The 17,377-nt window shown below is 37.1% G+C and overlaps 1 protein-coding gene across 9 annotated transcripts in view; it reads right to left on the bottom strand.

Annotated features, from left to right (window-relative positions):
• NCOA7 (nuclear receptor coactivator 7) overlaps positions 1 to 17,377 on the bottom strand; it is a 122,888-nt gene that overhangs the window by 23,098 nt on the left and 82,413 nt on the right. For 8 of the 9 annotated variants that reach the window (XM_016161327.2, XM_016161324.2, XM_016161331.2 and 5 more), the window contains 2 exons: positions 15,704 to 16,749; positions 14,891 to 15,059 (listed from right to left, as the gene is read on the bottom strand). In XM_016161327.2, the coding sequence (XP_016016813.2) occupies positions 14,891 to 15,059; positions 15,704 to 16,749 (1,215 nt within the window). The remainder of the gene's footprint in view (positions 1 to 14,890; positions 15,060 to 15,703; positions 16,750 to 17,377) is intronic. The other variant, XM_016161329.2, reaches the window with a different exon arrangement.

The following is a 17,377-nucleotide window of genomic DNA, read 5'->3' as shown; positions in this document are numbered from 1 at the left end:
TAAATTTTCCCTCCTTTGTTTATGTTTTCACTAATTAACCAGGGAGAGAGAAGAAGAGGATATGACTTCATCTTTTTCCATCCAAATTAGAGTGGCTGTAAGTTTACTGAAGTGTATTTAACCTAATCCTTGAAATGGTTCTTTTTGGCTAACCGGGTTTTCCTGGTGGTTAGTTCCCAGAACGTAACCCTGCCCTCTGGAAACAGGCTCAAGGTCTGAAAATTCCCCTTCTGGCTCTCTGCCCCGACCTCACCTGCTCCTTCCTCAAGACTGTATCAGTTCAGCTCTCACCCTGACCCTCACTCATCCTCTTCCCCAGCCATTAGCCCGTCACATACTTCCAGGCCAATCTTTCCATCTCCCCCTCATCGGCGCCCCCTAGAGGTGCACCACTTTGAGTCTTCTACGGCACCTGCCCTTCTGAACACCTGCCCACAGAACAGAAACAATCATCTCTCTAACTCTCTCTTGCAATGATGAATAATGCTGGGTTTGCTTATTCATGTTTAAGGAATCCACTACACATCAAAGGCAGCTAAACCTGGCCCGGAAAAACCCTCCCTCATGGGGATACTGACTCACCTCTGGCTCTCTTCTTTGACTGCTTACTCCACAAACAGCTTTTCCAGATCGCTGCTTTCTCATGCTCTCGACCTTACTCTCCTACTGGCCTCCCTCTCTGAAGAGAAGATTCTCCATTGTGCCATTCTAATAATGCATTCCCCTCCAATGTCTGTCTTAGCAATATTTCTCTTCAGAAGAACACCTCTCTTGCTTTAACCTGCCTCTCTGTATTTTCAACAGGCCTACCCCTTGGTGAATTTCCTCCATTACTTCCACCCAACCTCTCCATCTTCTTCATCCCTTTATCTTCTCCATCTTATTCCACAAACCAGCTTGCATTTCCTCACCCTTAAAAAATAAAAGCCTCTGGATTCTGCTGCTCTCTTCCCATATCTTATTTTCCCTTCAGAGTATACTGGTAACATTTGGGTTAGCATCCTTTCCATCTTCTTTTCATTCCTTAATTCGTCCATTCTGATTTTATTAATGGTTATTAACCTTTCAGTATATGCCCTTTGTTAAACCTGCCTCAGACACTATCTAAAAGGAGGCAGAGTTTTTAAATCTTGTTCTCTCCCTTACTACTTTAGTGAAGCTCATTTTCTCAAAAGTGACCTATCGTCAAACTAAACAGTATTGCAGGCATCATTTTGTCTTGACCTCTGAGAGCCTATCGATGGCTTTTGTGGAGCTCACTCAGCGGCTCACCCTGTGGTCTCCAAGAATCACGGCGCTTTTTGTGCCCTCAGGTGGCTCAGGACACTATCTAGAGCCTCTGGCCAAGCTAACACAAGTACCAGTAAACACTGTCACACTGATCATGAAGCAATAGGTTTGGTAACATAGGCGAGCAAGGAACTGGGTCAAGCACTGGCAAGTGCTAATATTTAAGGAGGAAGCAGTAGAAGTGGTCCTGGAAGGAAGCCAAGCAAAAATTACACAGAAGTAGAATCAGTTTTATTAGATGCAAACCTGAGCACTTCGCACAGCTGTGTAAAATCTTTCTAAGGTTTTCCGATAGGTTCCAGGATAAATTCAAACTCCTTGGGGCTGTCTGAGAACTTTGTTTTGTGCCTGTCCCCAAAACGTACTTTTTTTCAGTCATATGTTCTTGGATCTTTCTCCAGCATCCATTCTGGCCCCTGTACTCATGCTGCCACCTTTTTTCTTTATATTATAAGTATTTTTAAGAAGAGTGATGACAAAGGTAATCCCAAGGCTAGGGTCAGGAAAGACTTCTCAGAGGCCATGGTTAAGCTGAGAGTTGAAGGACGGGAAAGAGTCAGTTACAGGAGGAAGGGGAAATGGCATTCTACTGGAGGGAATGTGCACAAAGGCATGGTGTTTGAAGAGCAGGGTGATGCTGGCAGGATGTCAAACTGGACACGGCAGAGAGAAAGAAGAACAACGCAGTCAGGTTACTGGTGACTTCTGACAGAGGGTTCTGTGATATGAACAGGGCTGCTGAGATGCAGGAGACTCAGGTCCTGCCCCAAAGCCCTCAGGTTGGGAGGAGGAGGCAAAACCTCCTAACTTAGCTCTAATAATATGTGGCAGACGCCAGTGGGCACCCGAGCTGATTGTCTGTGTTGAACAGGACTCATGAGGGGAGGAATCCCTGATAGGAGAAATGCAAAAGCAAGATTTATTCTTTGCTTAATGGAATAGCAGAAGATAAGAAAGAAAAAGCCAGAGGGTCGCTGGGTCACGGAAAGTCCTGGGCATAAGATAAAATGCTTGGACCTTATCCCAAGGCTACTGTTTCCCACAGTGTGGCAGGGGCAGCTCCAGTGACTTTTGAGGGAACATAGAAGGGCACATTTTAATAGTTTTACACTTATTTACAGAGTATCTGTAATAAGTACAACTAGCTAGCATTAATACTTCTGATTTCACAGATATCACTGCTCAGGAAAAGACTAAATAAAAAAAGAATGATTGAAGTCTTTTAAAGACAGCTAGTAAGTGAACAGCAGTACAGATAGTATACAGATTTGGGATATCTGTGAAGGAAGTTGTGTGTATGACTGATGCTTGAGAAACACTGCTGTAGGCCTGGGGAGGTGACACCCAGGGCTTTGGCAGGGAAGAGGCCTGGCCATGTCTGTAGTTTACAAAGATTGCTATGGAGCCAAGGAGGGTAGGCCAGGAAAAGATAAACTGACTAGAAACAAAGGCTTTGTTGAGAAGGCCACAACTGTGATCCAGCCAAGATATGATCAAGGCCAGGGCCCAGGTATTGTAATGAACATGGTGAAAAGTTTGTTGTATATTCTCCTCCAGGCACAAAGCTAGTTCCAACCCATGCAACAACAATTAATACCAAACCCTGGCACTCAGGCTTTGTTTAGATTTTTTCTGTCTAATTACAAATTTGGACTTAATCAGACTTCTTCATAACCTCAAAGGTCTTTATCGTCAACACAAGGCTCTTTTAGGAATCTACTTCAAAGGAAAAACAAATTCAAGTTACAAATCCTTGTTTAGCAGATAAAATTGTCATCTCTGAAAAAGAAATTCAAAGACGGTAAATGAAATAGGTTCTTGGAAGGCAGCAGACTTATCTGAGGCAACGAAGCACTCACTGCCGACTATGGGAGAAGTCATAGCAGCAGCAGCAACTTGCATTTAGTGCAGGGACAAGCTCTTTTATTTTTTCTCATAAAAACCTTATAGTTCCTATTTGATAGAGAAAGAAACAGATGCTTAGAGAGATTAACTTGCCCAAGACCACATGGCATGTTAGCGATAAACCTGGCCTCAACCTCAGGTCAGTTCATAACTCAACCAATATGCTTCATCATTTCCTTTATGGTCAGTCCCACTGTCCTAGTTTTACTATTTAATAAAAGCCCATCACCGACAAAGCTGTAGGGTTGAGAAATATATATAAAACCTGATTTAAAAAAAAATCTGAGTTGATGCTTGTAACAAAGCATTATTCTACTATTCATACTGTAGGTATATGAGCTTTAAGTATAATTACAATCTATTTTATCAAATCAGACTACTAGTTACAGTGGGATTTAATTTACTGTTGCTTCCCGCCCCCGCCTCCCCCCTCCCCTCCCAACCGCCAAAAAAAAAGCACACATTTCTAAGTTAAAGGCCTGGACTCCCAAATTGGTTCCCCTTGTTACTAGCTGGAAACTTTGGGAAAGTTCCTTAATTTCTCTAAGCTTCTAAAATGAAGATAAGATAACCTATATAGGTTTCTAGAGCATTAAATGTATAAGAAAGTTCATTCTATTTTCAGACAGACCTTTTATAAAGTCCCTTGCATGTAGTTATCTAAAATCTTGCTATCTTTCGAACCAATAAACTTGACCACAATGACCCAGAAGCAGTTCTTGTCTTACCGAAAGCCACTTGATTAATAAGAAATTGGGTCTATGCATAGCAAGATATACCCTCCAAACCACCCACTTGATTTAAAAATTATAAGCAGGACCCATTAGACAATTTAACAGCTATTACATTAAAAACATACTTCAGAATATATTATGGCACAGAGAATGGGAAATAATAAGACAAACAAAGGGAAGAAGAGAGAACGAATGTGACCTGGAGAGTACTGAAATATATATACTGAACAGTTGCACTGTTCACTTGTATTATAGGTTATAAGTTAAGATATTTCAATGCACTTCAGTCTAAAACCTCCTCAGGCTCCATTCTGAATACAGACACAGAAGCCCGATGGGGCAAAGCACTCTTGACTACGGAGGTTGTTTCTAGAAAACTGTCACCTTTTAAAACCCACCTCAATGGCCTGACTCGAGGTCTTCATCTGAAAAAGGTCATTTTCCTTGCCCTATAAGGTACCTTCCAGACTCAATATTCTGCCACTCCAAATGAAACCAATGGTGAGTAACGCTCAGGTTAAAACTCACTCTTAAAGGGTCTTAGTGTACATATAAAAATAAAATTTTATTTACAAAGTACTAACCAAATATGCTTTGTCTGATTCACCAAAAAAAAAAAAAAATGGAAAGTTCTTTCAGAATCAATGATCAAAACAAGTTCCAGTTATAAAAAGAATCACTCAAAAATAAGTAAAAACTGAAAGTTTATACTAATATCAATGCTGCTTTGACTCAGGAGATGATTTTGTTTAAAGACTGAATACTACTTGAAAAAAAATTAAATAGTGGCTAATACTGAAACACTGGGAGATTTGGCATACATATGTCATATTTCGTCTTCTGAAAAAGAAGGGAGGACCTTGCAGCACCGGGCTCACATTCCCAGTCAGAGACATTCACTTGGAGGCAGCACAGAGACACTCAGAGGCTGTTCCCTAGAGCAGGTGCTCAGCACTGGCCAAGGAGCTTCCCTCCCTCCATTCCTCCCTCGGGCGCCTGCAGGCATTTAGGTTTACAATCGTTACTCTTTCTACATACTTACTCCCAAACACTGTGCGCAGCACCCATTGGAAAGGATTAACTGTCAGGTTGGGAGGAGCACCCAGGTTGGAAAGGGCACCCAGCGACCTCCAAAGTGCTGGCGCTCACTCCTCCAAGGGAAGCACTGCCACCACACCGAAGGGCTCACTTATAAAGGGGGTTATTTTTTTTCTTGCGTGTAACCTGGCTATAGAGTCACTGATTAAATCAAGGCATTTGCCAGAGCTGGTTAGTGAAGTTACTGAAGGGTGGCTGCCTGATGAGGTGCTTCTGGAACGTGCTGGTGAATTGCTAAAACTTTAAGTTGATGAAAAAAAAAAAAATAAAGGTAAAATGACCAGAAAAAGAATGAAAGCAATATCACTTCAAAACATTGTAAAGTATTAAAAAATGAGAATATCTACATAAGCAACTAATAATTCTATAACTTATATTCGTCCAGTAGTTTTCCCAAACTTATACATGTTAAATACAAACAGAGAAAGGTAATTCCTTTAGAGATTGTTTTGAAAGGCCTATTTACTTTTTTTCTTTGTGCCATTCTCACCTTAAAACATCAGTGTAAGATTATAGTATGACATAATAGTGTGTGACACTTAAAAATCAGTTGTACATAAAATATACTAGGTTTGGAAAAGTAGGCTCTAATTGTTCTAGAAAATATAGTATTTTAAAGATTACTCAATACTATGGTCTTTTTGACAATGATGGCTATTAAAAATGTCAGTTTAGCCCTGATCCCATTAAAAGCCAGGTGACTTTTGATTAGAAAACTTCATATTAATTATGGTTAAAGATTTCCTGCTAGAAAACTAATTTGTGATTCATTTAAGTCGTCCTTCTTTGTCCGAGAATAATGTTCTTAAGAATATTTTGCTTAGTCTTCATGAGGGTCCTTAGGACGTGGACATTTTCCCATTGTAAAGCAAATTTAATAGGAGAATCAATTTTCTTTTCTAAGATTTTTTAGGATTTTACTTCTCATTACAAAAGTAATGTATGCTCACTAAATGCATGCAGATAGAATAATGGCAGAGAAAAATATCTAATTTAAGTAAAAGTAGTTTACGAACTATATATAATTATTATATTAATGCATGCATAGAATAAAAAGCCAAAAGGCTACAAAAACAAAAATAAATTGTGGTTTGCTTTGTGTAACAACATTATGAACTTTTTATTCCCTTTTTGCTTTTCTGTATTTTTCTAAATATTATATAAAATCTATTATTTTCATTGTAAGACTAAGTTATTTAAACATTTTTATCTATTAGACTACAGGCTAATTTACTCATGCATCCATCCAACTAATATTTAAGAGTAGATTATATACTAGACCCTATACTGTCTCTAAGACACAATGTTATATGACTTGGTCCCTGCCCTCAGGAGGAAAGCCAGAAGTAGTTCACATTTATAAAAACAGTGTAGGAAGTGCTATGACAGAGGTTGGAGTAGAATAGAGGGGCATCTAAACCAGAAAGGAAGTTTCTTATAGGAGACATTTGAACTAACGTATGCCCTGAGGTGAGGTGGGTAAATGGGGGAAGTCAGGCATCCCAAGTAAGCCAGCCAATAAGTCTGATTCCCATTTCTTAAAGTTGAAACATGGCTAGTTATCCATCCACAGAAGGGTCAGAATGAGAGCAAGAGAGATGTTAAATAGGTAAAAGAAGCTGGATACAGTGACTAACTGATGTAGGGAAATGACTCAGAAGTAAGCCTTTGCCCCTATTCTGGCCTTGGGGACAGATGGCTGGTGTTATAAGTTATGATGATGAAGGAAACAGAAGGCAAGAGTTCTGGGGACAGTGGTAGGGACAAAGATGGAGATAAGAAACCCAGTTTAGGACATGATCTGTGAGGCTGATCCAAATATTGAAGATGAGTAGGTATATAGGTGTTGGGGGTTCAGTAGAAAGTTCTAGACTGAAGACAGCTAAAAATGATTGGCATATTTTTAAAAAATGTAATTGTATATGTATTGGGAAAGAGAGGTCATTTAAAGGTAACATTTAATGAGGAAACAAAGACTGGGAAGGGGTGATGGAAGGAAAGAAGGCTTCAAATGGGGGATGGTCAATGGTATCAAATGCTACAGAATGTTAAAAGTAGAATAAGAACAAAATAATGTCCCTTTATGTATTACCATATGGAGAATGCCTAACAGATTCTAGTGTTCTAACCCAAAACCAAAAGCAGATGACTTTTTTTACAAAGTTAAATTTGGCACCAACTGATCTAAGCCATGAATTCTTTGTTAACTCCTATGCTTTCATTACTGTGAAACAGAATGCATTCCTCCACAAGCTTTAGTCCCCAACATTTCTGAATTTAGAGACTGAGATTGATTGCCCCAATAAGCAGAAAAAGTGTCAGACTTCAATCCTGCTCCGCAGTGCCTCTGTGCCTGTGGGTTGTTCAACGGGCAAGTTGGGAAAGGACTGTAACTACCAGTCAGGGGGAGAGATCATTATAGGGTGTATTGTTTTGGGAAACATGGATCTGCACAGGTAGGGGAGAGAGGTGAACCACCCAAGTTCAGAAATATAGTATTTACCAAGGAGGCCAAGCTAGAAAGGTCCTAGACTTACTGGGCAAAACCAATAATGTGGCCAATCTCAGAATAACTACAGATTCAAGAAAAGGCTAAGAAGGGAGGCCAGTGTGCAAAGGGCTTTAAACACAAACAAGGGGTTTAGACTTTAATCTTGAATGCTTAAGATAGTTTCTGTGGTAATGTGACAAGATCAAAACACCTTTCTACAAGATTTTTGTGGCCAAAGGTACAAAATAGACTTTAAGTGGAGGAACTAGAGAATAGGGAATTAGAGTTTAGGTATAAGGGGCTGTGTTCACAGTAAAAGTCATGTAAAATAAGGGTACTGGATCTTGTGATACAAGCTCTAGAGAACAGAATTTTGTGTGTTTTGGGCTAGATAAACACTGTAGAACATAGAAGTTCATTTTAAAAATGAGCCAATGCTAGAACCAGCCTGCAACTTAGTGAAAACACCTAATATCAGAGCTAGGACATTTCAGTCAAGCACTTTATTGTCACACAATGTTCTGATTAGACCACCCTTTATCCAATTGATGAGCACCCACGGAGTATTGTCCATAAAATATCAGTCAATTCTGACTGTGGCACAATCACTGAAACACATCTAGTACATGGAAGGTACTTTAGCAAAGTCCAGGACGTCAATAAATTTGGGGATGCTGCAAATTTTCATTCCCTTACTTGCCAGGAAATGACTTTGAGTATATGAAGTATCCCTCTCTCACCCCTATTTCAGTAATCTGTCAGCCTAAATAAAAAGTTTAATTAATATAGTTTTAACTGTCTGCCCTAGTATCTGGTTCTGAGAATAGGATTTATAATCAAATAGATTTGAGTATAAATCTCATATCTGATATTTGCCAGTTTGAGCAAGGTGTTAAAACTCAGTGTGTCCCAGTTCCTGCATTTGTAAAATGGGGAATAATGCCACATGCTTCACAGAAATATTAGGAATATTAAGTGAGATAACCCATGCAAAGTACCATCCAAAGTACCATACCTAGCAGGGAGTCAGGGAGGGCATGGAATGAGTGCCCTCTTAGTTCTCTCTGACTCAGAACCAGGGAAATTGATAGCTGAGATGGTGAGTTAATCTCTGATATTCTCCTTTGAGTTTTTAAGAGTGACAATCCTACTTTGGATGATGAAGCTATCACAGAAACATCTTTGTAAAGGTGTGTGCTCAACCAGAAAAATCCAATACATTTTATAAAGTTCTGATACAGGCACTAGAATTATATCAGGGCCCAAAGCAGCTTAGACTCATAGTTTAAAACGAATTAAGATTTCAGATAGATGGCTCATCATGAAAAGCTCAGTACTCATGACTTTCAGGTTTTACTTTAAATATTCCAAGACTAAGAGTACTTTTAAAGACAAAGAGAAGTACAAAGAGAGTTAAAAGGTAGATCCTGACTAGCATTTGCCATCAACCAGGCATTCCTAACGATGCAATATAGCTCTGATGTAGAAAAGGTTGCATATGTGGTCTTTGTACACATGGTTGCTACTATTAGAAATGTGAAAAAGAGAAAGAAATCCCAATTTGTACTTACTAAAGAATTTAACAGATTGGACTAAAATAGGCTGTGTGTGTGTGTGTGTAGAAAATTATTTTTATATGTGCATATATATGGATATCTAAGTAATTTCAAAATTAAAATGTGCTTACAAATAAATTTTTTTAAAAAATCATATTCTATTATACCAGTCCCAGAAAAAAAAAAAAAAAAACAGTAAAGAATAGAAAAGAAAACTAAGAAATTCCTATAGAAGTCTGTTAATAGAATAGCAATTATGAGCATAAAGCTCTACTCTAAAAAGAACTAAGAACTAACTATGGAACATAGTTAACCATGAACATCTACTACTTGTCCATGAGAATGATCTTTGGGAGAAATGCTGACCTAACAAAAAGGCTCCCTTCCTAAAAGAGGGGCCTTGAACACTTGATTCCTCATTTTGGGCCAAGCGACCATGGAGAACGCTGGAGAGAGAATATATACTCTATAGTAAGCACTATTACTGCTCACGAAACAGATCTGAGAAATACGCAGACAACATGGATACACCTTTTAAAAAGATAGATACCCATGCGCTTATAAGGACATTACTCATTTTAATTTCGAAAGTATAAAAAAAAAAAATCTCAACTATAATAAAGTGCTTAGGAGCTGCAATTATTTTTGATATTATGTGATATATTTCTAAAACAGAATCAACATATATAATGAGTTTATTCTAAATGTGGGCAGGCATAAAATATAACTCTCTTATATAAATCAAAGGGCTTGCTGATCTTAATTAGAAGCTGATTAGAGAAACATGGTATTTTAGGATGATTTTTCATAATTAAATATATATTTGTATATCAAAGTATAAATAAATTATTAAAGGAGTCACATAGAATAAAAATCCTTAGGTCACTATGACCACTTTAAATCAAATGAATTCTACATAACAAGCACTTAACTTGACAATTAAATTAAACAAATTAAAGTCATATTTACTTTTTTTTCATCTACCAAATTGATAAAAAGAATCATACTACTTAGATTTTCCAGCATGTGGCAAAAATAGCACTCTTATGCTGGTGGTATATAAATTGCCACATGCTTTCATGTGCAACATGTATTTAAAAGCCTTAAAGATATTCTTCAACTTGGTAAGACTACCTGAAGGATTTTACAAAGGCGTTTAATGTAGCATGGCTTATAATGGCAAAAAATTCATAACAACCTAGTATCCAAAGCAGATTTGATCAATCGGGAAATATCATGGGAGTGCTAACTATATTGTACATATACATAAAATCACGTAGTATTTGATATGGAAAATGTGCATAACTTATTAAGCAGGAGGGGGAAGCAGATGGCAAAATAGATTCTGCCCACTCCCCCCTGCTTATCTGTATATTCAAATATTACTAAAATTATAATTATTTAAGTTAAAAAAATGTTTAAATACCCACAGGCTCTTCCTCTCCCCCTTCTCCTCTCTTGTTAGCTTACTTATTACACAAATCACACTAACCTATTAATTCAGCTTGGATTACACATTTATGCATGACTTGGCAAATTCTACATAATTCCTGAGATTTATTTCGACTTCCATCTGATTTATTTTAAAATCTGGATGACATGAAATCAATTATTATAACACATTTCAGAGATTAATAGGCCACAAATAATTGGAAAGAAAAGTTTTAATTTGAAAAGGAATTATTTGTTTTGAAAAGGAAATAATCTCCTGGAATTAAGAAAAAAGGCAATAATTATTTTTTATATAAAACAGGACGAAAATATTTGTAATTCAATCTATACTAAGTCTCTAGAAAGTGCTAGGAAATTGTTTTCAACAGCTTTTCATAAGCTCCTCAGGGTATGGTCCCAGTTTTATTTCTCTACAACTAGCCCAGTGCCTGCCAGGATGTATGCACTCAACGACTGTTCAAATATAATCCAATTACTTAACACCTACTATTACCCATTTTTCAAGTTAAGAAATTGTTTCTAATGAGTAAAAGGCCCACAATTCCTACAGATTCTCATTCATCTCTGCCTGATTCTGGGGCTCATTATTCCACTGGCCACAGCAGGGCAGCCGAAGACTCCACACCTCTCTCAGTATAGAGAATGGTACTGTCTTCTTGTACTTCAGATAACTTCTAGCACAGGCTTGTACAATGTAAAGGTGCAAAAATAAAGGCTTGTAACAGCCTTTTTGTCTGCAGTACTCTATCAATGTGGATTACCTTATGAATAAAATGTACTTTTAAGAGCAATAGTGTTGTTTTTAAAGATATAAAGGTATAGATTAATAAGGAATCTAAAAATAAATTTTAATAAAATAATTTGCCAAAAGTATCAGGTTTAGTAAAGAAGCAAAGTTTATGCAAATGAGTACATACAGGGAATATAATCAAATACAATAAAGTTTTAAGTAGTCAAATCTCAAAATGATTTGGCTATTATGGCTCACAATCACTTTCAGAATGGTGTATTGGTTGGGGTCTAATAGTTCAATACTTGACCAATGGTTCTCAGAGTGAAGCAACTTTGCCCCTCAGAGGACATCTGGAAATGTCTGAAGGCACTTTTGGTTGTCATAACTCGGCAGGTGCTACTGGCATCTAGCAGGTAAAGGACATACCCTCAAACAAAGAATTATGCAGTTCTAAATGTCACTAATACCAAGGTTGAGAAATCCTGTACTAGACAATTAAAATAAAGTGTAATTATCCATGGTCCTTATGTTTAAAATTAGCTTCAAGAGTAAGAACAGGAACAAATTAGATGTCCCAGGTTTGCAAATCAAGTTCTGGACACTTTTCAAATCTCCCAAGCACGCCAATGTCATCTTTAGCTGATTCAACAGAAGTACATGACTTGGCAAGCTGCAACAGACACAGGAAGGGTTTAAAGTTGATGTGCATTTAATCCTCAGTGAACGTGCACACATCTCAGCTAGCAGTGTGTGTGTTGGAAAAAACTGCCAGCTTTTCCGAATCTATAGCAGTCTCAGATCTTCTGACAACTTCTACCAAGTGAAAAAAAAGATATTATGTATTTAGGTAGTTTAAAACCACTTCTCATCTCTAATTTTTAGTATCTAAAATTTAATAACAAGGATTGCAGGAACAAAAGTGCACTGAAAGCAAAGGAGATGGAGGCTGTATGCAGGTTCCGATTACTGCTTCTCCAGACTCCTGTCCTCTCCATTCCCTTACTTGGTAGACTATTCAAAAATGGAGTTAAGGGAGCCACAGAGCACATTGTAAATGAAGGAGGAATGTTTTGATAGAATTAATTTCTTAGTAATAACAAGAAAAAAATATTGATATTGATAAAATTTCTGGCTATCCTTGTTATGAAGAGCAATCCAAGCTCATTAATTTTGCTTCTTTGTTGCTCTGAGGAACTATACTTCTGTCAACACTTGTCGCATTGTATTCTTACGACTTTTTGTTGTTGCTGTTCCAAGCAATGCTACATTTTGTTAGCATCTATGTATTTTTTACTTCCTTATGTAGCACTCATAAATGTTTACTTAATAATTGGTTGAAAACCAATAAAAAATACATCATACAAAAAAGTGTTAGGAATAATAGAGAGGCATGGTGAAACACAATTGTGAAGTTATGTCAACATCAAAATACTATTCTCCTGTGACAAGGAGTTTTGGTGAGTCAGAGACCTGTCAATTAAGTTGTCACATCTAGATGGTCTAGGAGAGGACACTGTAAGATAGAAAGGGAACCACTGCTAGGATAACTTCCTCATTTGCCTGCTGAAACTCTAATGCATGCCAGGATCCATTAAATAGAAATGCACTCAGTTTAATACACCAAGGGAATTCAGAAATTATCATCAGAGTGAGAAAATCATTGCATGCCACTTCTTGGCTCCCTAAAGACTCTGTTGAGCCTTAAGTCCTTAAGAATTTTATAAGTTGAGAATAAAAATAAACTTTCCTTATTTCTTACTATGCACTTGGAACCCTGGGTAGGCATTAACTATAGGATTTCTCCATTTTTCCCAGTCTTAAATCACAATGTGCCTTCCTTTGGGGTAAGTAGACATGGAAATATACATAAAAGAGCAATTAAAACAAAAATTTCCAAACATCTACACAAAGAACCCATCATCAACACAGTGAGATATAATGCCTTCCAGAAAAATCTTTGGTTAATTAATAGTTAATTCAAGAAAGAAAACTAAGTATGCCACATTATTTGCTAGGCAATGACAGATATACATCAGGGGCACTATAAAATAGCATTCAACAAATGACCTACTTTAAAAAGTTTGCAAAAACCACTCGCATAAAAAGTCAAAGAGAAGTACTATTTCAGCATCACAGATTTCTTCTGGGTTAAAGAATGACAGTAAAATTAGCTGCATATGTGACATTGCTGTCATTATTCTAGAAGAGTCCTTGGTGCACACAGCCTCGTTAAAGATGATAATTGAAAATTGAAAAAACACTCAATTTTCCTATATTATAAACAATATATTTTCCCAGAGAAAAACAACACATATAATGGGTATTTTTTCTGATAGACCCCAGAAGCCCACAGAACCCACGATGTGGCTGAAAGTTTCAGTGCTTTGTTTTCCTTACCTATAAAATCAGAAATTGGCTTATCTCTAAGGTATCGTCCAGCTTTGACATTTGATTCTCTAACTCTGATTTTAATAGGGCTTCACAAACTTACGTTGCTTCTGTTTAAAATAATAAGTAACAACAAAAGACACATTTTCTTTTTTATCTTCACAGTATCCCCAGTTTAAAGTTTCAATAAGATACCTGTGGGGGTTGCAGGCATAAGTAGAGGAGTATATTACACGAATACAGAATGAATTATGTTTAAAGTTCATGTTAATTTGGATTTCTAAGACAGGGAAAAGATATTAGCAAATTCATTAATTAAAATCCTACTAATTATTTTTCACATTAAACTATAATTTATTAAAATGAAGCAACTCCAGATGAGAACTGTTATTCTGGGTACTAATTAGCTAGAAAGAGTACCCTCGCTCAGAATTTAATTTTGCTTTATTAACAATTCAGGCTTAAGGTATATGTTCTTGGCAGTTGTGTGCCAAAATGTCTGCCCAGATGACGATACTCGATGAATAGTTAGGAAATGGAAAAATGCGTGGGTTTAATAATTTTGAAAACTATTTGCAAGGCATTTTAAAAAACATTTTATTATATCGTATATACAAAAGGAAAATACTTAATTTTTTCTAAAAATAATGTTTCCTATTTTTATCCTAAAGATGTCTTCAGTGATGTACTGCTGAAGCATTTCTATGCCAGTAACCCTGCTAATCAAGACCATCACATAACCAGTAAGATTTCTTCTTTGGCAATTCAAAATACAAACCTCTCTAGAGGTATACATTTCCTTGAGTCCCTGTCACATTTCTGAAGCTGCTAAGTCACAGATACTCCCTCCATAAGGCAAAATCAGTCTTTACTTCCCTTGAATAAGTGCTTTAAAAATTACAATCGTGCCTCTCTATAGCACTTGAGGAGTTTACATCTGCTCAACAGAAGAGCAGGTCTAATTACTGCACTTAAGACTATCTAAATCTTCCTTCATTTAAAATTCAACTGGGTAGAAAGTGGTTCCACACGCAGTACCAATGATTACCTCAAATTTGCTACACTTAAATAACCCTTTAGCAAAAAGCTACACAAATAATATTCTACAAATTCTAAAATTTACAATTAAGAGAAATCTCTTATTTAAGAATACAACTAAGTACTTTAAAGTTAAATTTAAAATTATCAAGATGCAATTAGAATTTAATTGATCGAGTGATCTTCCATTTTAGCCCACACTCACCTCTCCCGGGGAACAGCAAACCAGTACTCTGGCTGCTTTCTTCGTTTGCCATATTGCTGGACCATGGCTGCAGTGTGCGTGGCAAAGGATTTTCTCATTGGTTTTCCCACTTTAATGCATAAAAACATGGGTGGAGTCTTGCTTTTCTCTTCTTTTGAAGGAAGTATATCTGAATTACACATGAAGAATATCTTCCTCAATATTGACAATATTGGGGACTGTAAAACCCTTCATCTTACAAAGAATATTGTCCAATCCCCTCTTAGTGATGGAAAATCAAAACATGGCAGAAATATTATGCGTTGTCATCACATTGGGACCTTCTTGAGCACAAAAGGAAACAGTATTGGATGTTTCACGTTGATCTAAATCACATGAGATGCTATGTATAGGGAATGAGCTTAAAAACCAACTAAATAGCAAATAGTGGAGAATTATGACAATCCACAAGAATACAAATACATATTAATGAATGATACTGAGGACCAAATCACACCATCATGCAATTCAGTTTAGAACTAAAATATCTTCAAAAACATTTAAACTCCTTCAGATTTAGAAATTCAAGGTAAAAAAGTTAAAGTTTTTTTTAAAGCAAACAACTTTTGAAATAGAACTCTATGTCATCCTTCAAGTTCCAAAATAGATAGCATCTATTGCTATTTTTTTCCCAACTACAAATCCATCAGTAAAGATATACTCTATTGAGAAAACATCGTTCTCAGACGATTGTACTCCTTGTGCTATCTATCGCATGTGCATGTTGTAGAAAGGCAGCCATACAATAGAATATAAAGATATTACATGGCTTACCTTCAATGGGTACCTGAATTCTCTTTAACAGCCATAACTGGATTTCAGATTTATTATCCATTTGTGCGCCTTGACAGCTGTTGTCCAGAGTAGATTCCAAAGAGGAGTCTAAAGAGTCTTTATACATATTTTCTTCTGTAGAATGGCCCAGTTGCAGTGAATGGGGTGCTCTCTCTTTCACCCAGGTTTTATCTAGCTCTTTATTGCCCTCAGCTTGGGACTCACCAGCCTGGGGAAGAGAACTACTAAGGGTGATGTCTATTCCCTCTGGCTCAATACTTTTGTCATCATTCAATTCTGCCTTCTGAGAGTTATCAGATAACTGTGACCCTTCTTTGTTTTTATTAAGGTAATATTCGATGAGTTTGACTTTATCTAGATCTTCATGTATGTCCAGTGTGTTTTCCACCTGGCTTTCTGGGGAACCAGACTGCTTGTCTACCTCTGGCATTTTATCTTGCTTCTCACAGGTTTCTAAATCTAGGGCCCCCTTCAGTTCAGCATCACTTTCTGTTCTTGAAAAGTTCAAGGCTGACTGCATCTTCGTTTCTGCAGCAGAGCTGATTATTTGTGACTTAGCCTTCCTGAGCTTCTCTGGATCAAGAGAAAGGCACTCCTTTGAGGTGTCTCTTTTGTCCATTCCCCTATCAGTTTGAGAAGAAAGTTCTTCCAGGTCAATGAAGTCATCATCTTCCCCTAAAAGAGAATTTTCTTTGGCTATAGATTCAAATGTAGTATGAGTGTCAGGAGGTTCGTTGCTGACCTTAGCTACTGTGGCAGATCCACGGGCTACCTCTGCAGATGATTCTAGGTTCTTTAACTTCGCTGATGTGGAGCTGTCTGAGGGCTCTGTATGTGTGTGTTCTGTTGATGTCTCCGAAGGTCTTGTTGACTGGGGACCTGAAGTGATGGTTTTCTCTCCAATCTGCTGCCGTTTTTCCTTGTTAAGGGATTTGAACTTACTAAATGGGTTGATATCCTTTTCGGAAGCCAGGTCTTCCCATTCTCCAGGCCTGTACAGAGGACAAAGATCCTGAGGTAGGTCACTGTCGAGGAAAAAATGATGGGTGCACATGGAATGTTAAAAACAAAACCAAAAACAAAACGGAGGAAAAGCAAAAACCAAAACAAAATCCAACTAAAAGCCAAAATGTAAATATACCACAACTTAAATTAATACTGAAATGATCTCACAAGAAAATGAAACCAAGAAATTGACTTCAAAATGAAACATAAATCAACTATAAGAAGTGACAAAACAAAGAACCATGAGTTACATATACTACTAAAAGCCATGGATGGTTTTTGAAGTCATTTATGAACATGGAGATGTTGCCCACCAGATTTTTAATGATAAAATAATATTTCTGATTTTCATGAAGAAAAGGACAAAAGAGAGGAAATATTTTAGTACTCTGAATAAAATTCTTTAAATATTCAAACTTTTTCCTTTTTATAAAATTGTACGTAAATCAACATTAATTTTGAATGGCTCATTGACTCAGTAGCTACTCATTTAACTGCTCTGTAAAGTGACTGACCCTGGACTCTAATTTCGGGTTTCATGGCTTAAGGTCGAATGCTTCCAATAACAAACATATTTTCACTCCCAAGGGAGATGCAAGAGGAAGCTTCCATTATGATTGTGGCTATATAGCACCCACTCATTTTTTT

The sequence above is a fragment of the Rousettus aegyptiacus genome, unplaced genomic scaffold (genome assembly GCF_014176215.1).
Source record: "Rousettus aegyptiacus isolate mRouAeg1 unplaced genomic scaffold, mRouAeg1.p scaffold_m13_p_1, whole genome shotgun sequence".
Taxonomy (NCBI): Eukaryota; Metazoa; Chordata; class Mammalia; order Chiroptera; family Pteropodidae; genus Rousettus; species Rousettus aegyptiacus.
The sequence above is the reverse complement of the archived record's forward strand: the minus strand, read 5'-3'. Positions and strand labels throughout refer to the sequence as shown.